This window comes from Molothrus aeneus, chromosome 4, assembly GCF_037042795.1.
Source record: "Molothrus aeneus isolate 106 chromosome 4, BPBGC_Maene_1.0, whole genome shotgun sequence".
Classification (NCBI taxonomy): Eukaryota; Metazoa; Chordata; class Aves; order Passeriformes; family Icteridae; genus Molothrus; species Molothrus aeneus.
The window spans coordinates 6,120,036-6,147,119 of NC_089649.1; the positions used below are offsets into that span (position 1 = coordinate 6,120,036).

Here is a 27,084-nt window from a genome sequence, read left to right on the forward strand (position 1 = left end):
AGAAGTTTTTTGCAGAGCTGTGAACTCTGCCTTTGTCCTGTTTTTTCCTGTGGTGATTGATGACTGGAGTACCTGTGAGAGGTGTGCAGGAAACACCGGCATCTTCTTTGTGGCCACAGTTGTGTTCTCGCCAGGGGCTTTTTGGGCACTGTTCTATCGAGAGTTCATTTCCCGTGCACCTTACTTCATCCAGCAGCACGGGGCCAGAGCCTTCTCCAAAGTAAGCCTGGCTCCATGCCTTGGCAACACCCCTGTAGAAATGCAAGGAGCACCCAGTCAGAAGGAAGCAAGCTGAAGATTTTCCTTTCCTCTGCCTTTGACTTTTAACTTTCCTAGGAGAGATTACAGATGAACAGCTTGGGTATGAGGATTTTAATTTTAATACTCATTTAATATCTATACATAATAAAAATAATCTAATATATATTTCTAAAGTGACTTTCCCCTGTTGTCCTCAAAGCACATTAATCAAATACCCAGATAAATGTGATTGTTCCCTATTTAGTCCTGTGAAAACCACAGCAAAGAGATCTTAAGTGACTTGACAAGTGTCATATCACCCATCAGCAATAGAAATAAGAACAGGAAGCAGACCAATGACTAGCCTTGTATAGGGTATATTCTCTATCAGCAGAACGGGTTTTGAGCACAAAAAACCCATGTTGATTGAAAACATTCTGTTGTTTTAGAATTACAGATATTGTGCAGTGTTTAACCCTTTATCATCTATCAGGATTTTCCCTATTCTGTTTAAAATATCATGTCTTTCATATGTAAGTGTTTGCCATGGTTTGGTTTCTTTCCACTCAATATTTTCTCTGTTCCTCTATTCACTCTAGTTTGAAATGGCAAGATTGCAAAGTCTAAAGTTTGCACTGTAATGATTTACCTATCTAAAGCATTAGTTTAAATTAACTAAAAAAGCATCTTGTTTTTCCAGTGTATCTGATAAAAATGCTGGCAGAAATGTATAGAAAATATTAAGGAAAAAACCCTTATTCATTAAGCAGCTGGCTGAAATCAAAGAGATAATGATGGACTGCTCTGAATTCTTTTACAATTTATTCCATGTTACCATATTCCAGTAAGAGTCTCTGGAGTTAGGCAGAGACAACACATCCTATAATTATAACCAGGGGAATTTGTGTCAAGCAAAAGTTATTTAGGAAACCAAATAATAAAAGACGTTGCCATTATTTTCCACCTATGAATGGTAGATTCAAATTCTGGAATTTTACAGGAGTGCTACAGAAAAGTAGAAGGGGTGTGGGAAGCTGCTTACTGAGAAGCTTTACTTTTACAGTTTCTGGCGTGTTTCCAGATGGATTAACAGTATGCAAATTTGGATTATTTTTAGTACTTCAGAACTGGTCTACTGCCTCTGTTGGTAAATTGATTTCACTTCATATTAATTAGCATGTTTGTTGTGACATCTTGCTTACTTGGGAAATGCTGTAAATCTCTAGACATATTTCAAAAAGACTTAGCAGGTTTAGCACCATCTTAATACAATTAATTTACTCAGAAAAACAAATCAAATTAGAAGCATCACAAAACTGCAGTTTGTGATGATGAAATATAAGTAATGAAAAGTTTTAGTGTCATCAGGAAGGAGGCAGGCTAAGAGCATTACACTTGTCATTAGTATACAGAAATGCAAAGCAGGGCTTAGGAACTCCCCACACCTATTAATAGCAGCCCAATTCCAAAGCAAGAAAAGCCTGCCAGAAGATAGACTTTCCAATAGGTATTCCCAATTGAAAATGTGCAGGAATAGAGAAATACAACATAAAGTAAGCTGGGGGGAAAAAAACCCAGATGTCAGAGAAGCATATTGGTTCCTATGTTGGCTCAGCAGGGCATCTACAATATTTTTAACTACTCCAAAGTTCTCATCCTTCTGAGCTAATTTGGGTGGCATGGGTAGCCCATGGCCTCAGCTACAAAACAAGTACACTCTGGGAATCACCCATTAATGCCACAGAACTTTGCACCTTCAATACCACTTCTTTCACTTCACTGTAGTCCCAGCAGGCTTGAACAGGCAATTTCTGTTCCAGTCTCCTCTGCATTTACCTGCTTAGCTCTCATCCAGTCTGTCTCAGACATGATCCCCTTCTCCTGCATGGGATACAACCCAGCATCTTCTCTGCTTCTTGCTCCCAGTTCTTTCCCTCTTCAGCCCTACTGGCCTTCCATCCCAATTGTCCTCATCTCCTTCCTCTCTGGTCCAGCAGTTTTCCTCTTAGTCTCCCACCTCTGCAGCATTTTTCTGCAAATACCAATACTTATCCTCTGTGGGGTATCAAAATCCCCTCTGGCTGTTAAGAAAGTGAATCAAGAAAATCCTCTTCTGCTGCTGTACCTGTATTTCGGACCATGCTTAGTTCAGACAGAATCACTGAGAAGCTTAACTGTCAAAACCTCAAACAGATCTCTAGCTCAGTATATACAAACTGAAAATCTTCAGAGATGCGTGGCTTAAACAAATCTAGAGAGATTTTCACAAGCATGCCAAAAAACATATCCTTCCTGACAAAGCAGAGTTCTTGTGACAGAGCCAGGAGGCTGTCAGACTCTGCAGTAAAATGAATTGTAAGGATTCAAACAGTCAAAAATTTCTTCACCTACAGGTTTGGATTGAAACTTTACAGGAATTGTAGTGAGTTTTCACTACAAAGTTAACATTTATTCTTTATCTGTCTGGCCAAACAGACAAAATTGGCCCTCTCATATGACACTGAAAACTGGTTCCGGGGAATTGAAAATAATGTCACTGTACCTGAATCTTCTATAAATAAACTCAGTTACTGCTCCAAAGTATCAGTATGATTCTAAAGGAGCATTTTTTTGACAGTTACACTTCTCCTAGCTTCAGCTGAGGGGGTCTGATAACTCTTCTGCTTTGTTGCTGGAATAACAAACATGTAGAAAAACAAACCCAAGGCCGAGCTGCCGACAGACAACTTCAGCATCTGCATCATCCCACTGGTCATCACAGACTGTGCCCCACTGGCCACCATGGTAAACTTCCACTCTTCCTTCGTGGGCATTGCTCCCACCAGCCAGCCGGATCGGAGTGAAGACAGGGCCTGGCAGCAAACACAGGATATAGAACAGGTCATTCATGTCCTAAAATATCATTCTGATAGTAAAGAGGGAGGAAGACGTGGCTTAATGGTTCCTCCAACATCACTCAAGAACCGCATTTTCTTTTTTCTACTAGATGGAAAACCTGAAAGTAAAGTGAGTTCCTTTATGCTCCACTCTCACTAGCTGAAAAAGCTTACACATACAAGTAAGCATATTGATCTTGAATTACCTAAGTGTCACAGCATTCACAGACACTTAGTGCTGTAAGGCCAAATACTGAATCAGTCAGGAGAGCTACTTTTCTACAAGTAAGAGCAAAATTGGGTAAAATCTGAAGTAAGAGGTAAAAATTATGTGATGGACACAGAAATTAATCCTTTTTTTCATTCCATTAGAAAATGCAGTCAGAGCTGTGAAATCTCTTTGACTGTGGAGTCTCAGTTGAATTGTGCAAGTATTGTTCCCTGCTTGCTTCCGATCTTTTAAAATCAGTAGCTCTCTTCTGGTGTACCAAGAAACTGTCTTGAAAGCATCACTGCTAAATAAATCTATAATAATGGAAATAGTTTAAAGCCATATAAAACCCCATAATTGCTGTAATGTGAACCAGGTTATTTTAAAGTTCCACCATATCTAACATCCAAATTATTTAAATTTGAGTAATATTTGTGTAACTTTCCAGCCAATTAATGCTACTATTTAGTTCTTCGTTATTAAGAACAAACCCCAAAACAACAGTACTGAGGGCATTTCTCCAATTTCATATAAGTGTGTCACTAATATGGGGGAGGGGGGTATAAATATTTTCAAAGGCTATTTGCAATAGAACCTGAATAATGTGAAAACATTTATAATTTTCAGTTTCTTTAGGCAAAACTCTCTTGTTTTCATTCTTTAATTTGTCTCCTAGCTTGAAAAGATTCTCCCTTCCCTCTACTCAAGAATTTTTCTAAGACCAAAATTTTCTTTTAAAAGCCACTTAAAAACATAAGTAGGAGAAGAAAGGCAGCACAGAACTGGCTGCAGCCACATGTTTTGGTTTCAGCTGAAGAGATTGGCCTTGCCAAATCCCCAGCACTGTCTGCATAGCCCCACTCGAGGCAGCACTATCTTAAATCTGATGGCATGCCTGCCCATTTAGTTAGCATCTTGATTAAAATAATATCAAATATCTTAAAAACATTAATGATACTTGTTTTCCTAATAATGTAAGTTTGACATTAAAAAAAAGTGGGGAAACAGTCTTCATTTTACAGACAGAGATTCTTGCTACCTTACTCTTTCTCACAACCTACATCTGAAAAAAATAATTTGTTGTTGATTAGGAAAGGTAAAAAGTTGTTAAGCTAGGTGCTGCTTGAGGTATTTGGAGCAGTTAATAATGCAATTATTCAATCTGTATAATCTGTTCCAAGAAATCTTAACACTTTTTCTAATTTAATATTGTAATTATTAAACTTCTACTTAAATAAAACAAGGACTTGAGGAAAACATATGTATTTTTTTTACCCAGGGAGGAGCTACATGTGACAGCAGCTGCCATTTTTTGAGGACATGTCCCATCTTGCCAGGTGTCTTTTTCACATAACAGTATATTTTCTTCATCACCTCGACAACGCACTTCACTCCAGAAAACAGGAATAAGGCCTAATCCAGAAAAGGGTATGTGTTTTGCTGTACCTTTTTCCCTGTAAAAATATCAGGATAGGATATCAGAGTGGGAGGATGGGAAGTGGAAACATTTTCTCATATATAAATCTTGGAGTAGAAAAGAAAGGGCTTTCTTCAGTAGTGTAAATTCATCACATTTTCATACAGTTCACCATTGTCTTCTGCACAAAGAAAAGTAACAGATGTGACCCAGTTCTCACCATTTTGTTGTGGGATATTTTAGTACAATGACTGTGTTGCTGCAGAGCCAGCTACATTCCTGCTTTCCCATTTCTTAACTACAAAATCTACACAGACTCCACAGTCCATAGGTGAATCTACAGTACCAGCCCACTATAGTTACAGTTCCAGGAGGGGTAATGCCACCAGGTCTTTCTCCCTTATTCTGTCCTTTACTCCATGCAGACATACCATGCTCTGCCCATAAATGCCTTGTATTGTGGCTGTGATGATGGGGCAGTGCCACCACCTCACACTCCATCAGATCAGGCCCCCATCCATTTTTCTCAATTCAGCCATTCCCATCCACCCAGAACATTTTATAAACAGCTCTCTTTCCTTCTCATGCTGAATCTACAGTAACACTTAAAGAGCCATCTTCTCTTCCTTGCAAAGCACAGTGAAGTTAAAACAAAGCCCAAATATGGTGATATCAAAGGAACAGATAGATGGAGCACCTGAAAAGCACCAGTAATGCCTCATGAGTTCACCTGGTGGTACAGAGATCCAAATTTCTCTGAAACATACAAGACAGCTCCAAGTTTTAGCTACTGTTTGCTTGGGGCTTTTTTGGCCTGGGTTCAGCTTTGAGCCATTTCTGTTGGAAAGACAAAACCATTCACCCCTATTGCTGAACTACTTTTGCTAACAGCAGCCTCGTTCAGCTGAAATGTTCAGGGTATAGAAAGCAGATAGGACTCACATGAAAATGAGGGAAGGAGCCACTGCACGTAGACAGCTGAAGTCATAAGCAAAATCACAGCCTCCAGATGGCTGAACTTTTATCTCATCTAATCCTTATATTTTTATAAGTTGGCATGGTGTGTCCAGATTGGTATTGAACATTATAAACCAGCTTAGATTTAGTTCTGGCTAGCAGTCTTAAAAAGTGGATTAATCATTAGGAATGTCACAGTGCAAGTCTGCTATAAAAGCCCCTTACTGCTTGTAGCAAACAAAACCAGTGCTTTGGTATGTGAGTGAAAGAAATGTTAGAAAGGCAATAAAGGCAGACAAATTATGCTAAAGGGTGCTGTTGATTAACTGCATTCTGGCAGTAGTGGGAAGTAATGGTCAGCAAGGACAGTGCAGGGATTTTCAGCCTGTCCAGTATGGCTGTAGCTCTAAAGTGTTGCCATTTGCCAAAAACGTAGGATGAGTTCCAGGTGTCATTTGGCATACTACAATGGGTGATTACTAGGATAACCCCTTGCCCCTGAGAATTAGGAATTTTCCTGTGATTAGGAGCCCATGTAGAGTCTAATCCTGGCTCCATTTACATTGTTATAGATTCAATAACCTCACTGGAGCTGTTAATTTACACTTAGATGTGTGAGATCAGGATCAGACCACGTAATTCTGTCCATGTGGACATCTCCCAAATGTCCAGTAGAGCAGTTTGTTGAAGCTTGCTGCCCTGTTCACACATTTCACTTTGAAAGCAAAGCATTTGCCACAGTCTGCTCCTGTCCAGATCCTATCTTCAGCTTTCTGAGGAAATACTGATTTCCTCATTGAAGTGTAATGCAGCTGAAGCCAGCAAAGTATTCTGGGAAGAACAACTTCAGCATTCAAATACATTCAAACAGAAAAAAGCAATCATCAAACACAAAAAGCCCCCAGGATTTACAAAGCAGATTGTCCTTTACACTGAAACATCATGAAAATGAGCTGACTGATTTTTACTTGAACTGAAACTTACCCAAGTGCAAGCTGTCGACATACAACTGTCGCGTCATTATTGTCCCAATGGCTCCCACAGATTGTTCCCCAGATTCCATTCAAATAAACCTCCACTGTACCTTCAAACTCATTCTTGCCTCCCCGGAGTCTCACTGACCCTAGTTAGCAAAAATTAAAAATAAAACAATTACACCTCCAAGATACTCTATTGCTTGGTTAAGGCATCCCACACAAAAGACTCTGAACTTCATTTTCCCTGAGTTCTTGTTTCATGGATACTGAGCTGTTTCCAAGAAACATTCTGGCACACCTAACATTCTCATACAGTGATGCACAAATTAAGAGAGCCCTTTTTGTACATGAGGGAAGCATTATTCTCCCCATACTGAAACTGCATCATATTTCTGATCCTTCTGATGCTATAACTTAAAGATCTCTCAAAGTATTTATAGACATATAATTATTGAAATGTGATTTCCTCTACCCAAATGAGCAAAACATATATATGTATGTGTGTGTGTATATATATATATATATATATTTATACAGTGTGTGTATATGTGTATATATATATATTTGTGTAAAATATGCTGTACTTTTATCTTTCACAAAATTCCATTGACCTCAAGGGAATCAGAAAATAACCACATGGACTGCATAGCTTTTGCTCTGACCCATGTAACATTATGCATGTCATAGATGACAGCAGTTTATTTTAGCCAAAGAATGCATTTGTTCATACTTTTCTCAGACAGAAAAACACTGCATGTAGTTCTATTAATTCATGAGAGGTCTTTACCAAACTTTCAGACAAAGCAAGCTAAAAACCATAAGGAATTGTCTGAAAGAAGTAGGGAGGGAAAAATGCTTATTGAGAGCTACAGAGCACAGAAATCCAAGAAAAATAGCAGATTTTACATTTTTGTATTACAGTAGTTTTACTTGAGATGTCTGATGCATCTACTGTTGAAGGTAGCCAAGTGCCCCTGGCAAAGGTGGGAAAAGCTGGTCATAGGGATAGCTACAGAGAAACAGAGAAAATCATGACAGTAATTCAACAAGAAACATTTCTGTTAAATTATCAAACACAGCCCAGATATATTCAGACAATTCATATTGTCTGAAATCCCAGTTAATCCATCTGCTTCTGTTCTGTGATCTACTTAGAAGCTACACCATCATCCAGTTTGCAGGAGTTTAGCAATGGGATGAAGACAGTCAGTGTTTGTGCCTGCATTTCATTGTGTCTGTGTTCATCTTCGTGTAAATAATAATAATAATAATAGGTAGATCCACTTTTTCTTCTCAGCCTCTGTCCTGGGTTTAGTTCAGTGTATTTTATAAAACCACAAAGCCAAACAACTGCCAAATAACTCAAGGAATTAATTAACCTCATGTTTGGCTTGGCGTGTTCCTTTTTGCCTCCAATTTACTTTCTCAGCAGTAACTTACTGTGCAGTAAATTACAAACAACATTTATTTGACTCATGTTACAGAGTGAGCTATCATTCCTGAGAGAGGATTATTACTGAGTCAAATATAACTATACTGTAGACATGTTGCACATCATTTATCTGTCTTTAATTTTTTTTCTCTTTGTTTTTTTTTCTGTATGTCACAGACAGACAGAGTTTGGAATTCTGTTTATTTCTGCTCTTCACCAGACTTTTGTATAGACTATTATTTTCACTTGAAACATCAACTGCACTCAGAGCAAAGTGATTCCTGACATACCAGAAAGCGAGTTTGAAGATGTCATCTCCAAAAATAAGTTTATTTTAGTGCATGATTGCTTACAGTGCTGCATGACACCTACTGAAATCAATACAGTGCTTCCTGAGTACACATTACACAATGTTTCTATTCAAATATTTGAATAAGGGAGTACTTGAAGAATAAAATTTTCTTCTAAAGTCTCCATGGCAGAATTTGGCTCACTCCTCTTTCTGTATTTACAGATTTCCCAATGACAGCGGTGGAAGAACTTAGTCACGTACACACAGCAAAACACACAAGAGGATTGCTAAAGGTAATTTTGTAACCAATTTTAAATATTCTTGATTTTCACCTGATGAATTAATATAGAAAGAAATAAAAAGAAAGCCTATTTTTACATGTAGGTAATATTAAATCTGCCATTTAATAGAGCCAACCGAATATAATGTACATGTACTTTGAAGTACATATCAACCTCTGTCATATGACCAAGTCATAATTATGTAGCAAACATATCAAAGGTACTAATGAGAAAATTATTTCTCTGTTGTTTACTCAAAATGTTGTGGTGTTCAGACACCTGGTAGTTATATTACCAGATCAAGAGATACATTAGTTACAGTAGTGATACCTCATAAAACAGAACCTCAACATCAAGACTTTCATTACAGTAGCTTGGTTTTTCTTTCCAGTATATAAAACTCTTTCTTCATGATGAAACACAGCTCTGTGTTTCCTGTGTCAGTTGATCCTAGGGAATTGCAGGATAATGTGATCTGCCACAGTGTGTGTTTATACTGTATTACCAACTATCTCTTCATGTGCTAATATTTTAATTGCAAGATACTCAGTGTTTGCAGTGTAAAATTGCCAGGAAACACTTTTTCACTTCATAGGAAGCAAGAAACCTAATATTTAGCATGATTGAAAGGATACAGGTTAATTCTTATTTTCACTGGTTAAGTCTACTGCTGTTCCAATGTAACACCTCAAGCACCCAAACACATGTCTCAGGGGCTTCCTCTGTGCTGCCCCTGGAGCACAACAATTCTGCAGAGTGTCTGCATTCCCTCTTACAAAACACGTCTGGCTTAAGTGTATGCACTGGAGGCTCTAGGTTTCTGGAGTCAGAGGTACAGTAGCATCTCAGATTTTTAAGCTATAATTTTTCAGCTATTTTTCTTGCTGAACAAAACTATAAACCCATTGGGAGTAGAACTAATGCAGTAGTATCTACTCTTTCTGCTCTCCACCAGTTCAGTATGGTGTCAGACCTCTGCTTAAAGTGCTTATCAAACCTGCCCTGCCTCAACACAAAGCTCAACAACAGAAAGCAACAGCACCAGGATCCTGCCCATGGCTCTGCCCTCCTCAGCACTGGTTAGGAAGAGGGAGGATGAGGAGAGGTGATGTGACCCCACAGTAGTTAGAAACAAGGGCACAGGACACAAAGCAGGCCTATGAGACAGCTCTAGACATATACTGTGGTCTTAGGACATACTTAATTCAGCCCTTTATCAAAAAATACAATCTGGTGTCTTGACAGAAATGCCTTCATTTATAAAAATGAGTATACTCAGAAAGTATGTATGCATTTACTGTCATTTTGTTTTAGCTGAGGTTACTGAGGGTCAATTCCTGTTGTTTACATACAGTCTGGTAATTTTAGTTGTCCTGGTATCTGCCCAAGTCAGAGTCTTTCCTATCTGCTATCACTGTTGAAAGGAGATTAAGTTATACTTGCAAATGCAAGGAAGTAAGGGTATCCAGTGGGTGCTGCTGAGACTTGCTCCAGAACACCTGCCATATAGGCTGAAGATGAGACACTCAGGAAAACAGGGAGAGGAAAACCACCCAGCCAACTTTTAATTAACTCAGAAAAGCAGAAGAGCTTCAAAGGAATTGCACTGTTGTGCTTGGCCTCTTTTCCTATACATTCTCATGTGCAGAGTTGCTGGGTAACTTCAAACTCTTTTATTTTTTATGTTTCACTGGGAATGAGCATTGTTACTGTGTGGCTGAATTGCAAATAGGATGGGAATCATTTCCACTTCTGCTGTATGTGTTAGAGCTGCAGCAGTAGTGTTTATGATGTTGGCTAAAGGCGTGCCATAGTTTCTTGGTATACACTGTCCAAAAGTTTCAATTTGGCTGTAAATGTAGGCTGGGAAAATAGGAATCAGAAGTAAAAATTGCCTGTGCCTTTCACCCCGGTGCAGCGTGCTCTGAAATGGCAGATTTAAAGCAAAGCAAGAGAAGTAATTTCAATTTTGGAAATCTGTAAAAACAACAAATATTTTTACTTCTGCACTAATATTCAAGGTGTTCCAATGTAGAACAGTGCTTCCAAAGGGCCCTGCACTGACAATTCATCTCTGCTGTCTTGGAGTCAATTAGGTCAGTCCAAATTGACATCAAGTGTGAAGGTTTCCCACTGATACATGCTCTATATCCCATGGGATCACACAGTTACTTGTAGTATTTAGAATACATGGGGATGATCCATAATACATATAAAAGGGGTCTATCCCAGTTTCAGAATAAAACTAATTCACTGGTTTGTATGAGGTACTTGTAAAAAGCTGCATGTAGCACAGGTAAAACCTAACATTGGTTCAAATCAATGGAAACTCCCCTTTCAGGATCAGGCCTAACTAAAATAAAATAAATGAATCCTGTTAACTTCAGCAAAATTATGCATGGTGCTCACTGTGATCAATGAATGCTATTGTCTCTCACTTTCCTGAGCACTGCTCTTAGACTAAAATTACAGTTATTTTCTCCAGGCATTTTAACCTTGAAAAAGGGTGCCTCCAGCAGAACTACTTTTTAAGAACTATCTTGAGGATCAGTAGCAGTATTGCATACTCAAGGATTCTTATATTAGAACTTTCATAAATATTGTATACACTGAGTGTGTAATGTGCTGCGTTGGTTCCTCTGCAGCAGTGAGATCCATCATGTCAGCAATCAGTGGTTTAAAGCTATGAGAATCTAAACTGAAACTAAGCAATGTAACAGGCTCTGAAGGACTGCACTTGTCATATGTGGGCAGAGCTGGAGAAAATGAGGGGTCTCACTCTGTGCAGCTCGGGTAAGAATGGTTCCAGAGGAGCTGCTTCTTAGAAGGAAAATATGGGCATTCATGTTTCACTTCTAATCATAAGCTATTGGAAAAAACCCAAGTCCCAGAAGTCATTCCATCAACTGCTTGGACTATAGTATAACAGGTAGGGAGAATAATCTAGTGTTTAGATTATGAGTCTGAGGCTTGATTCTTCTCTCACAAAAGTTTAGTGAACCTTTATGTGATTGACATTAGTGGAATCACCTTTTGATAAAAGCAATTTTAATGGAAAGGTTCTAAAGTCAGGCCTTCCTGGAGATGTGTACTTTATTTCCAGTTCTGCCACTGACCTCTGACAAAGGCACCTACCTTGTTTTGTATTGGTCCCTCTTCGTAATAGAAAAGCAAATAATTAACCCACTTGATTCAGAGTGCTTTAAATTAGATGTGTAACAACATAGCATGAACAACATATGCACAAAACTGTAACTATGTGCCACACAAACATTGTGTGACAGCAGCTGCTCCCAGGTACTGAGCTAGGCCTCGTTCTTGGAACCTGAGTAGACCACAGGTAAGTTGTTATTAGCAGCAACTAAAATACTAAATTCTGGTGGACTTATACGGGCTCTGTGCAGAGTATGCTCATATTCATTTATTGTCCTCTCTGGTATCCTTGGTTAATCGTGATAAGTTATATATATTTCTATTTCATTTACTTGCTTTCAAGGCATGAATAAGTAATGTTACCCAGATATTTTTAGAAGGAAGGAAATGAAACAACAAAACCTATTAGTTTAAACAGTAAAACTGATTTTAGTCTAGTACTGTACGATATAATTGCAAAGGCACTTTAAAAAAATTTCATTGTCACTGTTTAAATATAAAACAATTTAACATATGCATAAGCACAAAGTTTAGCCAATTAACTTTGCAGATATGTTATAATATTTAAGCTAGAAAAACCCAGAGATTTACAGGTAAGCCTTTGAATATGGTATTGTATTTAGTTATGGCAGGTGCCTAACACTGAGTATGGGCTTCCTTAGCCCAGGTACTAAAGCAAGAGGTGTAGTGAGTTTCTCTCTGAGCAGTCTGTCTCTCTCTAGCTATAACCACATCATGACATTGCCTCACTGGCATCTTTTTGCCTCTTGTAAGAAAGGAACATACTTCAGGGGAATGTTACAGGAATCTTTTATTTCTGGACAAATGGCTTGATTTGTGTCCATGTTCCACCTTTAGCCATCTCACAAACTCTCTAATTCTTTCATCTTGCCCCATGGAGGCTTTTGGACAGACATTGGCCCGGGTGATGCCACTGGAGTTTACCACCAAGTCGAACAGGAACAGATGATCTGTCCATTACAAAGTATTGGCTATTGTTCAGTAGCTGTGTCTTCCCTCCTAGCAGGGGCCAACCTGAATTTCCTTTTTCTGGGGGAACAAAGCAGCATTCTGAAAAGACTGGGAGAAACACAGCAAAACCCAAATCATGTAGTACTTTTAGTGGTTTTTGTTGCTTAAATCCCCTTCATGCTGAACTTACAGGGGATTCTGAAACTTACTGAGTGCAAGATTGGGCTCTTAGCAATAAACTGCTGTGTTCTTCACTATTATATTAGACTAAGTCCTCATAAAGTATTTTGGGAACCAGACTGAAGAATTCTAAGAAAACTATTAACATGCTGGGCTAAATTAGAGAAGCAACTGTGGTACCCTCTCTGAAAGTGAGATCAGTTAAAGGGCATGAAGTCTTCTGGGGTTTTTTTCATCTGTGAAAAAAATAATCTGTTTTCTCCTCCATGCCAACAGCTGCCTGGTATTCTTCCCAGAGAAACATCTGTACTGCATAACATCATTCTGTCTTCTTGAAGGAGTACATGTGACTTGGAACACAGCTTTGGAAGCTGCATTTTTTTGATGTGTAAATGATCAATAGGGACCTTGATACCTCCATATCCTCTTCATGGGGTATTTTGTACCAATACGTATAATTGTTCAAACTACCTTTTTTCACACACCTTCTATGGGTAGTGTTGTAAGAGAAGGATAAGAATCCTTTTCAGTCATCTGAAGGTAAATTGATTTTTAAAAACCCTCACAACCCAAAGTCGGCATTCACAACAAACAAAAAAGTAATATTAACGATCCATCTCCCTGCTGGCTTTGTGCTATTACAAAAGATGTAAAAGGAAGGATAATGAAGCAAGGAAATTTCATTTTCATTTCAACAATTATGCTTGGTCATGTTTAGTACAGCTATAGATAGGACACAATTCTTATTTAGGTAGAAGATACTACCAGAGCAATGTGGGAGAAAATGTGAAGTCACTCAAAACCAGACTGTACATCAATTTATTTAATGCCAACACTGATGAAATGTAAAGCTGATCAAGAGCTGGATGCAGAAATTGCTGTTCAGTCCTTACGCATTGAAAACTTCCACTGAAGTCAGTGGGAGTTCATCTCGGAGTGTGTGAGGGGAGCACAAGTCTCTTGGCTCAGCTCACAGATGTTGTTGAGCACCAGCACTAACTTGTGAACCCCATTATCCTAAGAGTGGGGAGGGGGAGGCAAAGAAAGTCATACTGTGTAAACATCTCATCTTTGGAGCCAGGCATCCTTCTATTTCTCTTTCTGCCACTTCACTTCTGTAGACAAAGTGCTTTCCCAGTAAGTGAACCCGGTTACAAAACAGGAATGCCAGACAGCCTTGACAAGCTGAGCCTACTGAACGCTCATGGCGCAGCTTTGAAACGCTGTTCACCTACCCAGTATTAGAATAGCGGAGAAATAAACCCAGGCGGGACCTTCGTCTTTCCGCTGCATCCTCTGATGCACGAGTTTAACTCTCCTGTGCGAACAGCTTTCGCTGTCACTTTGGCACACGGTGTCCATCCCCTCGTTCCCCGTTCCCTCCAGCGGCAGGGAACCGGGTACGGGATGGGAGAACGCCGCCGCCCGGCCAAGGCTCTCTCAGCGTCTGTCTCCCCCCGCGTCCCTCAGCCCCTCGCACTCTCCCGCTCCACTCCGCCGCCACCCCTGCCTCGGGCTCGCCCCCTCCCCGCTTACCTCGCTCGCAGTCAGCGCGGCCGCGCTCCGCCGCGCCCCGGCCGGCTCCGGGGGCGCAGCCGGGTCGCCCCTCGCCGCCGCCGGGTAGGGCGCAGGAGCTGCGGCGGCCCCGCGGCGCCCGGCCCGCCGCCCCCCGGCGAGGCAGAGCGGGCGCCGCCGGTGCCCAGGGGCGCTGGGCCGCAGGGAAGCCCCCGGCGGGGCAGCCGGCGGGGGGCTGTGGGGCGCGGGCTGCCGGGAGGCTGGCGGAGACCTGCCCCGGCCCGCGGGCTCCGGGGATCGCCCCTATCACCAGCGCCACCACGAAGCCGGCGAATGTCATGGTGCCAGTCCCGCCGGCTTGGGTCCATCTCCCCCTCTCATCGCGCCCGGGATGCGAGGAGGGAAGGCGGGGCCGCGGCGTCCCGCTAATCCCCCTCGCCGCACACCCCTGCCGCCCGCCCCCGGCTGCCCGGCCCGCGGGGGCAGGGCGAGCGGGGCGAGGGGAGGCGCAGCCCCGGCGCTGTCGGCTCCCTACCTGCCGCAGCCTGCCCAGCGCGCCGGGGAGCGGAGCAGAGCGCCCGCCCGGCCACGGGCACGGCCCCTCGGGCAGCCCCGGCGGGGTTTACAGGGGGGTGCGTCCCCCGAGCCCGGCCCCGGGGCTCCCTCCCGCTCCCCCGCCAGCCTCGGGGCTACCACCCCTCTACCATCCCTCACCCTCGCCGGCGTCCCTTCGAGTTCTGCTCTGCCCGCGGTCTCACCGCAGGCTCACCCCACCCCTCGCTTTGTCGCTCCCCTAGCAGCCACTTTCTTTGCCTTGTCCCGTGCCTGTCTCTCCCCGGACCTCCGACAGCCTCACAAAGAGCAGAAGGAGCCGGGACAGAGCCTGGCCTGGGACGACCAGCTTCGGGGCGAGAGGCCCCCAGGGCCGTCTGGGGGCACAGGGGATGGAGAGATCTCCAGACGTGTTAGCGGGGAACAAAGGGGCTGGAAACAAATGCCGTGAAATGTCTTCGAGGGTTTAGCATTATCCCAGTCCCATGTGCTCTGAATAGTAATCTGCTTATTTCTGAGTGCTGCCGAGGTCTGCATGACCTGATCATCTCTGATTTCCTTGTCCCACCGGGCTGGCTGTCAGTCAGATGGCTTCTTTGTCTCACATCGTTTGCTTGTTAGTTTGGGTTAGTTACTATGTTTTACTTTTCTGCTGGTTTTAATCTATGCCGTTCCTTCTTGAGGTCCAATTCCACCTCATGGAGCACGTACACTTTATTTGACAATTTGTAATGTGAGTCTGTTGATTCACCTCTCCATAAGGTCCCCTTTTCCTCTCTTAATTTTTTTGTCTGGAAAGTGCTAATCTGGTTCTTGCGTGAGCACATGAGTATTTCCACTATCTTTTGTTGAGACAAAAGTCTAAAAGAAAGAGAGTGATTTTGCTTTCCATGCAAAATGCCACATATATCCAGTGAACTGTGCCCTTCCTTTAGCAACCTCCAAACTGTTCAAAAGGTGCAAAATGTAACTTTATCGGTTTAAACTTTTGTTTATAAGAACAAAAGAGCTCCAATGCTAAGGAAAGCAGGTAACGTAGTGTTTGGGATTGCCTCTGTTCATCTTAGTTCTGCTTATCTGTGGTTAATTCTTTATGGAGCATTACAGTTTGTATTTTAATCACTCACAAAGCATACTCTGCTGGGGTTTCTACAGCAACGTGAAAACTATGCTATCACAGTGTCTGTTGCACTTCTTTGTGGACAGAAATGCACAGATTGTTCTTTCTTGCTGAGATTTCTTCTGGGGATATGGATATGCATTATTTTAAAAACATCAGGACTGGCAAGAATTTAATTTGTTTTCAAAGTATTTGACTATATACAAGATATTAGCCTGAAAGCAACTCATTATGGCCATTTTTAAATTGTCTGAAATTCTGTTTCTGTCATGACAAGTTGCTTGCTTTTATCCTTTGGGAAGGACCAGTTAAAAGCATGCTCAGCCTAGCTGGTTAAGGTTTCCTTCATTGCCTAGTAAACACTTTTTGGCATCAAGTAACAATATTTCATTTTCCCTGACCTAAGCTCTTTTTCCAACCCTTCTGTAGTCTGGAAGAAAAAGGGCTCTCCTGATCAGCACAGGGGGAAGAGAACAAATGAGTATGATGAGTCTTGCAAAGTGCTTCAGGCAAAGCTCGGAGCTTGGCACTTAACTCGTGTATTCTGATTGCATTTGCCTCCCCAAGGTGTGTGGGCTGTGCAGTGAACCTTCTTTACCTATTTGGGTAGAGGTATTTGTGCCTGAGCTTGCAAAATGGTACTCAGCAGGAGGTGGGGGAAAAGAGGGCAGGCTACTCAGGGAAAAAGGTTTGGAAGTAACTACAATTCCAAAAAAAGCATCAAGAAGAAAAAAAGCAGCGTCATAATGATTCACTCCCAAGACAGGGTGCATGTTTAATGGAAGGATCCACATGTACAGATTGACTCTTGCAGATTTTAATTTTTATCATGATTGTTCTTTGTGATGTGACCTTATAAGCAGAAGGAGCCTTCATTTGTTTTAGAAACTATAAATGAGCTTTCCCTATGATATGAGGTCTGTTAATGCTACAGGAAATTAAGCTTTTGTTACAATTTACAAATTAGGGACGCACTCTGGCGTCCGTTCAAGACATAATAGTAAACTTACTGTAAAGAGGAACTTACTCTTTTAAGGAATCCTGGAGCTGATGGAGGGTTTTTTGCAGGCTGTACGCTTTGCACTTTGCTTGCAGCTTCTCTCTTGGCTTGAGCATTTCTGAGTGTCTCCCCCATATTGTTTCTCTGGTGTCTGAACAGTCTGAGCACATGCACAGTTTGTCCTGCGGCTCTGGCACTTACAGGTGCCATGCAGAGAATCACTCTGATCTGCTTGACTGCTTTTATCACACTCAGAGGAAGCTCATTATCTCTGTGACTACTGCCTCTGTCACATGTAGTCACAATCACTCAAAAGTTATTGGAAAGAGCAAAGACAAAGCAAGAGTTACATTTATAGACTGTGGTCTGGAGAAGCTTGATTCTTTTGGACTTAAAATGGACTCTCACACTTAAAATAACGGTAAAAAACTGCACTAAGCTTTAAGGGTGGACTTTACCTTCACATATTTAGAAACAAGAAACAGAGGATTATTACTCTGATATAGCTTTAGAAAGATTCCAGATATGAAATACTCTTAGTGCATTTAGCCACCTTAAAAAGTGTTCTCTCTACTGTACAAAACTATTGAAAACTCATTCACAAATTGAACTGCTTTTGAAAAAGGAAATGCAAATGAATAAGGAATTGCAAATGAAAAGGAAATCAAAAATATGTTTTCTTAGTTAGGAAAATAAGCAAGTAGTACTTTGGAAACCTCAAAATCAATCTGGACGTTACATATAGCTTGGATTCTGAAATTACAGCATCCAGCTTTTCAGGAAAAAAAGGCAAAAAAATGCTGAAAAATCACAAATCTGTGGAAACTGGAAGTTAAACTCCTGCTGCAGCACTGGGGGATTTCAAGTCATTAATCTGTGTTTAACAAAGCCTGTATTTTTATAGGAAAGCAAAGGCTTGTTATGGTCTTTTGGGATTGGTAGGGAAAATAACCCATTAAGATGACATTACAGAGGGTGAACTGGCTCCAGGTGAAGCCCATTCCCGATTTTGCAAAATGGTTCCAATACTTAGTCTTGGTATTTAACTTGTTTTGACAGCAGTCCTGTAGACCAACACCAATGACCAAAGCTGGGGAATCTGTGCTGTGACTGGCAACTTCCATGACAGCACTTGTAAATCATCTGCCAGAATAGGTTTTAGTTTCTGTACAATTCCACAGGGGTGGCTGCTTTTTTCTCTACTGATTTTTGATAGCCCCAACACCAAACTGTTGATAAAACAAATAATAATAAATAATTCTTAATTATGAATGAATCTGACCACTTCAACACCCCCTGCTCCCCTCATCTTTCTGTGCATAGATTCCTTAGGTTACCCAAGAAATGGGAATAATGGAAATACTCATATAATACAGAGCAGTGTGGGTTATTCATTATATGCAAGGCTTTAAAGGAAACTTACTCAAGAGCTTCCTTCATCCTAATATTTTTCTAAAAGCACTTGACAGTTCTTCTCTGTGGCTGGCTCTGATTTTGCATCGTGTGAGGATACAGGTTATTAGAGGACTAATTTTCAATGAGTGGTTCATGTGAATTGGTGAAAATGTCTGATGTGTGGGTTAACCGTGCAAAAATAGTAGTCCTGCATTTCAAAATATTTAATACCCGGCATTTAAAATTCCGCTGGAGAATCAGTCTAATTCTGCTGCCATTTGAATCAATAGGAAAATTCACTGATTAGCCTTTTCCTGTGTTCAGTAAAGCTGCTTACCTTTATTTTTGAGTCATTCATGCAGTGTGCTGTCAGCAGAGATTTTAGAAAAGCTGAGCACTTCCAGCTGTTGATGGAATTCAGTTAAAATACTGGTGACAAGTAAAGGCCTGACTCAGTCCTGTCTCACTGCCACTGATAGCCCTATCCAAGGTATTCTCTCCTGCATTCCCTCCTGCCCACGTCAGCATCAAGCAGCAGCACAGATGGGACAGCTCAGACCAAGGGCTGACTTCAGGTTATGAGCTATGTGAAAAATTCCCCCGGGAAGCAAGTACAAAGCAGAGAAAATGTAGTCAAACAACCAGGCACAACAAAGAAATTATTTCCTTACTGTCTAGCTAATATTTTTGTACTCTTTTTTTCATATAATTAACTAGGCTGGGGCAAATAGATCAAGTGCTGGAATAAATGGAAAAACTTGTACACATGACCTGGTGGGCACTGGGTGAGATCAAACACCAGGCTGAAGTCAGGACTAGGAGAGGAAGCAAGGCTTCTCACAAAGGAGACTTGCATGAGCAAAATGAGCCATGGAACGGGCGCCGAAATGAGTCAACATTTTTAGGATGTAAGTCAGCGCTCTTATAAAATAATTTTATTCATTAGTGTCATTCTTTTTAACTACATGGGCAGCAGAAATTTGAAACGCTGCCAAGTCTGACTCAAAATTAATTTGGGTTTGTGCTTATGTGGAAGAGAATAGGCCTTTTGTCCATAATTCCATATAAGCTCCATAGGGTGACCCTGCATTGCACAGGATGTAGCTGAACAGCCGGTAATTGATGAGGTTTCCATTAACACATAACACAGTGGGCACAGTAATGAGATCACAGGAAAAGCTTTTTTAAAATGTTAAGTGTTTTCTTGTACAAGGGGCCGAGTTCATATTTTAAGGGAATAAGGAACCTGTTTTCCTGGAAAAAGGCAATAAGAAACTTGATTTCCTGGAGGAGTTCAATACATAGGTGTCTATGTGCTCAACACTGGGTTGCACAGCCACAATGAATTAACTGCAGTTAAAAGAGAAAGGTTTAAAACTGGGGACCAGTTTCTGTTGCATGTGTAAAGCAGGTGACAGGAGTACCAGGTGGAACACTGGAGCACTGCAGACAGGATGTGTCTGTGGTGTTGCTACTGTTTCAGCAACACCCAGGAACATGCAACTGGCATAGCATATGGGCCTGTTCATGCACTCCCAGTGCTGTGGGGTTTGAGCCTGGTTTGCTATTGCTTCCCTGAGCAACCTCCAAGCACTCCTTATGCTCCTGTCACAGCAGGAGCGTTCAGCAGATCCCAAGTGTGCAGTGCCATGTGGCAGAGTGGGGAATGAGACTGGAGTGTGAGAGCAGGAGAGCCCCAGCCTGCTTGTGGAAGTACAGCAGAGGTGCTGCTTTAGCTCCTGATGCTCTCAATGGGAAGTAAAGGCAGCATCCCATATGTTGCAGTCTGTTAACTGGGTGAAAGGGGAGACTGTGTAGCCAATCTATAAATAAGTATATTTAAAGAGGCAAGAATATGCCAAGGAGGATATTTCTAAGAAATGGTATAGAAAATCACATTTGTTAACAAACAGGCTTAGTGGAGTTTTGCTAAGAAATGGAACTTCACTTCCAAACCTGACTACCCTGAGTCTGTGTGGGATCTGGTAAGTGAGTCAGTCCTTCAAGGGACACAAAATGTGGAAAACAAAATTGATAAATTCATCATAAAACATACATTTTGGACTCTTTTTCATATAGAAGGTGGCCTTGCAAATGAGTCAACATTAGGTAACCCTGCCACAGAGCGGGATTAAGCCTTATTTATACAAAACATCCCCTGTCATTGAGGACAACTGGTTACAGAGCTGAGATATATGACCTTCTACAATTTCCTCTGACATTATTCATGTGTAGAAGGTTCCCTGAGGTAAACAATGCTTTAGAAATGTACTTGTTTAAATAAGTTCTCTCACAAATAATCCAGGTAGTTCCCTCCAATGATTTATGTCTCGAATGGTAGCATTTGTCTTCTCTTTGCTTAGTGATAAATTTCTCAAAACATTTCTTAATAATACCTGTTTCAGAATTCTGCATTTCATTGTTGTGAAGTGTAAGTGCAGTGAAAATCCCAAACCACAGAAAATGAGGCAGGCAGGGTTGGTTTGTGTTTTTGTCTTTCACCTCACCCAAATCCCATCTCCCATTAGCAGCAGTGGAATGAGTCATTTCTGCTATTTGCTACACTACCTCCAACAGCAACACACACAGAGTCTGTAAAGACTTTTTTTCTGCAGAGTTTCAGAGGAATGCAGGAATTTATTATTGCTGAGCTACATATGTGCAATGACCCTTGGTCAACATTAGACAAATTTAATCCTATCTATTTTATATAAATTTGTTTTCTGAGAAAGATGGAGGCTTCATTCTCTCTTCATTCTCTTCTCTCATAATAGTTTTGGATAAGGATATTATTCTTATTTTTTCAAAGGAACCCATATTCTCATACTTACTTAAGGCAAAGCCGAAAAAATAATTTATACTTACTTGACTCAGGGAGACTGGGATTTATTGGTTTGTAAGCATGAGGACTAATTTCAAATTGCCTTTTGTTTTACTTGAATTATTTGAGAAGTGTAACTGTTAAGGAGGGGAATATATTGATGAGTGTTTATAATCCATGGTCTTTTGGCTGTATAGGTTAATAATTTCATTGAAACCAATGAATCTTCTCATGTTTGTGAGAAGATACTGTGCATTATGAATACATGCCTTAGTTTGCCCATATTGGTACCATTTAAAAAATACAGTAGTTCCTAGCTTCCTTTCACAAATATATGCAGAGCTGCATATATTCACATTGATTGCTATAAAGGGATGCACAAAGATATACTTGATATTTGTGCCTCCTTTCAACAATGTAGTTGAAATTTTACAATGCAGACACATATGCTTTAAAATAAATAAGGTGGGGATCCTGTATACAGTTTTGAGGAGTTTCTGTACCAGGTGGGATCAGAGTTATCTTTGCACTATTGAATTATGTCTCCTGTATTTAGAACAGCACTGGCATTTTGCAGACCAGTGACAGACATTGGCACTTAGATTGCCTTCATTCCCACAGAATGGGATGGGTGGCAGATGACAAGGGCGCAAAGCAGGAAAGTTCCACTGCTGGAACTACTGGCAAAACAAAGAGCTTTCTTATAATCATCATTGTTGGCTAAATCCTCCCTTATTCACTTCACTTCTGACTTTATCTCCCCAGATCCCTCTTGTCCTATTATTGTGATTTCCCCATTGCTATTTCCTTATTAATCTAATGGGTCTGTGGAATTACATGTTCCAACTTACTAGTTTCATACTTAGCCATCTTGGCTGACATAATGATATGCCAAGTAAAAGGAAAAATTAAAACTAAGCCCATTAGGTTATGAAGAACACTATTTTTTCTATAGGTACAGCTATACAAAACATAGATAGTGACTTCTGTTTTCATATTGATCTGCTTAGCACTCCATTTATTTCTTGAATAAGCACTGTTTTACACTACACTCTACCTATTTTACTTTAAACCTTTAAACATTGTTGTTTTACACAATACCTCCTGATGGTAAATCATTAAATTCGACCAGACCAAATGTCCAGTTGTCTGAAGTAGAAGTACTGCTAACTTTATCAATTGTAAAATTTCAAACCTCTCCTTGCTTTATTATGATTATTACTCTGTTTTGGAACCAGGTCTCAGAATGTTGCCATTAGTTTCAGCAGAGCCTTCATTTAGCCCTTAGAAATCAAGTAACTTGTGCTGCGAGCAGTAGGAGGTGGACTTGCAATTTGAATCATAGGATCATAGAACACCACATTGGAAAGGACCTCAAGGATCATCTGACCCAAACTTTCTTGGCAAAAGCACAACCTAGACAGGATGGTTCAGCACTCTTAAAAGTGTCCAATGTTGGGAAATCCACACTACCCTGGGGAAATTACTTCAATGATCTGTAATCCATGTGTTCAATTTTTTTTTTTTTCTGTATATGTGGGCTTTTCTTCCTGAATTTCTCTCTGAATTTCCTAGGATCCAGGAAAAGTAAAAAACTCCTTTCTCTAAGATTTCATTGGTAGCCATATTCTGGAGTAACAAGAAGATAAACAATAAATTCAGGGCTATATTTAAAAATATTTAAAATATTTTGTACAAATAACATGCTGATGGAAAATACTCCATTTAGTTAGCTGTGGAGATAGCCAGGAGACACTAAATAATACTGAAAACTAAAGCACTGAGTATGTCAGGTAATACATAAAGATGAGTTTTCTGGAATACAGAGGCACCAGACACAGGAGGGTTTCAGTGTACAAAGCTGCCATATCCTGTCACATTCTGTACAGTATCATTCAGTCTCCTTTACTGCCAGTCAGCACCAACAAAGCAGCTCAGACAGAGCATGTGTACAAGTACACCAAATAAACATAAAATGATTTGGCTTGTTTTGCAAGCATGATGGGACACAGGGTATGGCTGTAAGATAAAACAAGCAGTATAATTTTAATGTATTGTGTGAAAAACATAGGAAAGCAGTAAAGTGATACATAATATTTTCTGATCTCGGTGCTTGTAGAGTTAAGTCTGTAAGTTGGTGAACAGTGAGATGTATAGAAATATGGCTGTCTGTTATTCAAAGCATTACCAATTCACACTTTAATGGTTTGCTTTGTAACAGTAAAGCCAGGAGACAGAGACATCATGTCATTAGATCTGTACTGCCCTTGAGTGGATCAAATTCAGCTCAGTGGTAGAACAAATAATAACACTGAATTGTATAATTACTAGAGATTTACTCCTGCCTCACTAAGGGGGCAGTCTCTAAGTGAAAAGGAGTCAATACAAGGCTAGATGCAATGCAACATAAAGCTGCACTCCCCCCTCTCTTCATGGGCTGCATTTTAAGGCATATACACAGACATTTCTGTTGAAAAGCATTCTCTGAATATGGTGAGAAGCCTATTGCCTGGTCTCCAAATGAAGTGGGACTTGAGGGAAGAAATGTAAAAAGGCCAAGTCTTATCTTTTGCAATACAAATTAACACACTGAATTTGTAGAGTAGAATAAACTAGATCAGACTGTTATGTGGTCCAACTGCCTGAGTACCTCAGGGCAGACCAAAAGTTAAATGTCCTGTTGTTAAGGACATTGTCCAAACACCTCTAAAACACTGACAGGTTGCCTGGGGCGTTGATCCCCTCTCCAGGGAGCCTGGTCAGTGTTTGACCACCCTCTCCTAAAGAAATGCTTCCTAATGTCAAGTCTGAATAGCTTTAAACAGGATATCTTGAATTAAGAATATAGACTATAATTTTGGTAGTTTGTGACATTTCTAGAACAAAACATATTAATCAGAAGAATTTTTAAAAGCAGAAATTATTACTATTCCCAGCAGTTAAACAAATCCAGTGCAAGGTCTTAAAACCCTCTCTTGACCCTTCCACATTTTTCAGCTAAACAAAGTTCTGTTCAAAAAGCTTCTCTAATTCTGCTCCAATCCTGCTGGTTTTCTTTCAGCAATGTTGGATAGTGCTTGTGAGGAAGCCAGAAAAATGTTTAGTTCAGGCCTTACATAAGTTTCTTCCATGTAGGGGAATTAGAATTATTTTATCATTTTTGAAACATTTGTGTGAAAGTCACTTATTGTTGCTGACAAAGTAGAATGAAATATGGTGCCACTCAAAAGCAGAGGAGTTACAGAATCTCTTTGAAAATTCCTGCCAATGGTCACATCCAGGTATGATCAGTTGGTGCAGGGGCAGCTCCTCTAACATCAAGGCTCTGTGTCCATCACAAAGGACATGTCCGAGGCTGGATCAAGTGCCAGTGTAACTTGATCTAGCTAAGTGTGAAATCGCAGCACATGCTGGGCAAATTATCCCCAGCCAGTGGCAGGGTGTTTATGGAGGCTGTGTTTTGGCTGGATGCTTGTGGGCTTACTAAGGACAGGCAGTGCTCGCCTGATAGACACTCTGCTGCTACTTAGTTCCTTCCAATAGATTTTTTAAACTCAATTGGAGCTGCTACAGTGAGCTTGTACAGACTTACGGGTGTGGTGTTTTTGCACTAGGCTCATTAAGTGGGATATGCCTTCTGGTGGGGACCCAGCCTAAGGCAGGCAGGGGTACAAAATCAAGGGCAGCCGCAGTCACTGGGTGTTGGGATACTGTCACTTGTTCAAAATAGGCTCCAATATTGAGGTAACAATTTATAAAGACATTGCTAAAGAGGTACATCTAGGTACTTCATTGAAAGCATGGGGGAAAGGGACATTAAATAAGAGTGTGATGTTAGTCCATGCTAACATCTGTTTTTCTATTATAAAAGGTTCTTATATTTTTTGTTTTTCTAATCATCCTTTCTGAGTAGAGACAAACTTTCTCATTTCATCTATTTGATCCATTTGGTGCTTTTAGTTTATTAATTTTTTAGCATCTAATAGGGCACAATGTAGTTTGAATTTTGTGATGTGAAGAACAATTAAAATGAGGGAACAGTGCTAAATCAAGGTAGCTACTTGTGTCTAATTCTGTGTAACTTCTACAATAATTTCTACTGACACAAAATAAGTAGCAGTTTTTGCTAAATGGACTAGTCTAGACTTGAATATATGACAGTGTAACAGAATTCCCAAAGGGGTGAGAATTTGTCTCATTATTTTTTAGTGTTTTATAAATACTTTATAATGCTGTAAATGGTTAAGCAAAGTGGCAGAGAATATCTGCTTATTGCACAGCCACCTGACGTTGGAAGTAGATACAAGTAGGCCGGAGGACAGAATTATTGCAACATAGAAGGAACTAAAAAAATTGAATGCATATCAGAAAAGATAAGTTAATGATAAAGTACTCAGGGATATTCAGCTAAATAAAAATAGGATGTGTAAACAATTGGCTTCATAAACATGAAGGAAAAACTCTGGATAATGGATCCAGAGTTGATGACAATTCCACAAACTCCTTAGTCACCATTAGACCAGTGAGAATTCTGTCTGATACTGACCACAGCACGCACAGAAAAGCAGAAAGGCATGGAGCATTCTGCAAAAATACAACTTTATTGTTTTGAAAGTGTGCATGTATACAGCAGAACATCTTCATAGCCATTAATGTTTGTAAAGATAACCAGTTCTAAAAATGGAGTGCAGGCTCCCACAAACGTCATCAGATCACATCCAGGAGGAAGTGATCTTGTTACTGTGCAGAGGCTTCTACTGTATTCATTACAGCCAACAATATCAAAGCAGTGCACAGTAGCATGAGACAGCTACTGAGCATTTCTTTCCCCGTAACATTTCTATGGATAGGACAGTATAACTAGTAATGTATTCCCTAAGGAAATTAAAAAAACAACTTTTGGTATTGCAGAGTTTTGGATCAAATAGATGAAATTTCAAAAGCTCCCTAGGATATTGTATCACTGAGAAATGTGATAGCTGCAAATGGTTTCTTTTTGTATTAGTCTGGACTTCTTTCATTTCCTTCTCTTCATGCATCTTTCTCAGTTTTCAGTGACCTGCATAATGTCATTGTCATGTACACAATACAAAAAAAGGAGAATATTCACACATTCAAAAAAAGGAAAATAACATCTTGTACCAGTAAAGTGTGTCATTATCTGGCACTCAGAAACCAGCAGAGGAACAGCATGCTGTGTGTAGCAAGGACCTGAGTGTCACTTCTCAGCTCTTGCTGCCCACATCTCTTGCTGGGTCTGGCAATTATAGGAAGAATTGGTCTGTGTCAGGAGAGCAAACATCAGCATTAATTATAACTGTGGGATAATTTGTAATGTTTCTTTTTTCTTTTGTTAAGTTTCCTTTTGTGAGACAGTAGGGACTGGCATTTATTGCAGGCCTTGATTTCTTTCCATCTTTATTCTTCACTGCATTCTGAATAGTTCTCAGAAAGTCAGCATGAAATATGGATTAGATTTATTCCCAGACAGATAGTACAGAGGAGAAGGGAGACAGGAGGAAGCGGGAAAGACACCAAAAATCAGATAAAAAGAGCTTCAAAGATTCTCTTCCCTCATAGTGGAAGTTTCTAAAGGATCAGAAGATGAAGCAAAACATGAAGGTTAACCTACGAATAACCACGCTGGATACTGGAATTGGATATAAAGGATGTACTTTAGAAAAACCGACCAG

At 40.4% G+C, this 27,084-nt stretch overlaps 1 protein-coding gene and 1 long non-coding RNA gene across 2 annotated transcripts in view; one reads left to right on the forward strand and one right to left on the reverse strand.

The window, feature by feature from the left end:
• PRSS12 (serine protease 12) overlaps positions 1–14,843 on the reverse strand; it is a 33,364-nt gene extending 18,521 nt beyond the window's left edge. Inside the window, exons 1-5 of the mRNA XM_066549488.1 lie at positions 14,525–14,843; positions 6,686–6,824; positions 4,603–4,781; positions 2,942–3,092; positions 73–251 (exon numbers count right to left, since the gene is read on the reverse strand). Of these exons, the coding sequence (XP_066405585.1) occupies positions 73–251; positions 2,942–3,092; positions 4,603–4,781; positions 6,686–6,824; positions 14,525–14,843 (967 nt within the window). The remainder of the gene's footprint in view (positions 1–72; positions 252–2,941; positions 3,093–4,602; positions 4,782–6,685; positions 6,825–14,524) is intronic.
• LOC136556339 (uncharacterized) lies at positions 4,611–27,040 on the forward strand. The gene is made up of 3 exons (XR_010783652.1): positions 4,611–4,755; positions 8,625–8,695; positions 26,972–27,040. It is a non-coding gene; the product is annotated as an uncharacterized lncRNA (long non-coding RNA).
• Positions 27,041–27,084: the final 44 nt, after the last annotated feature.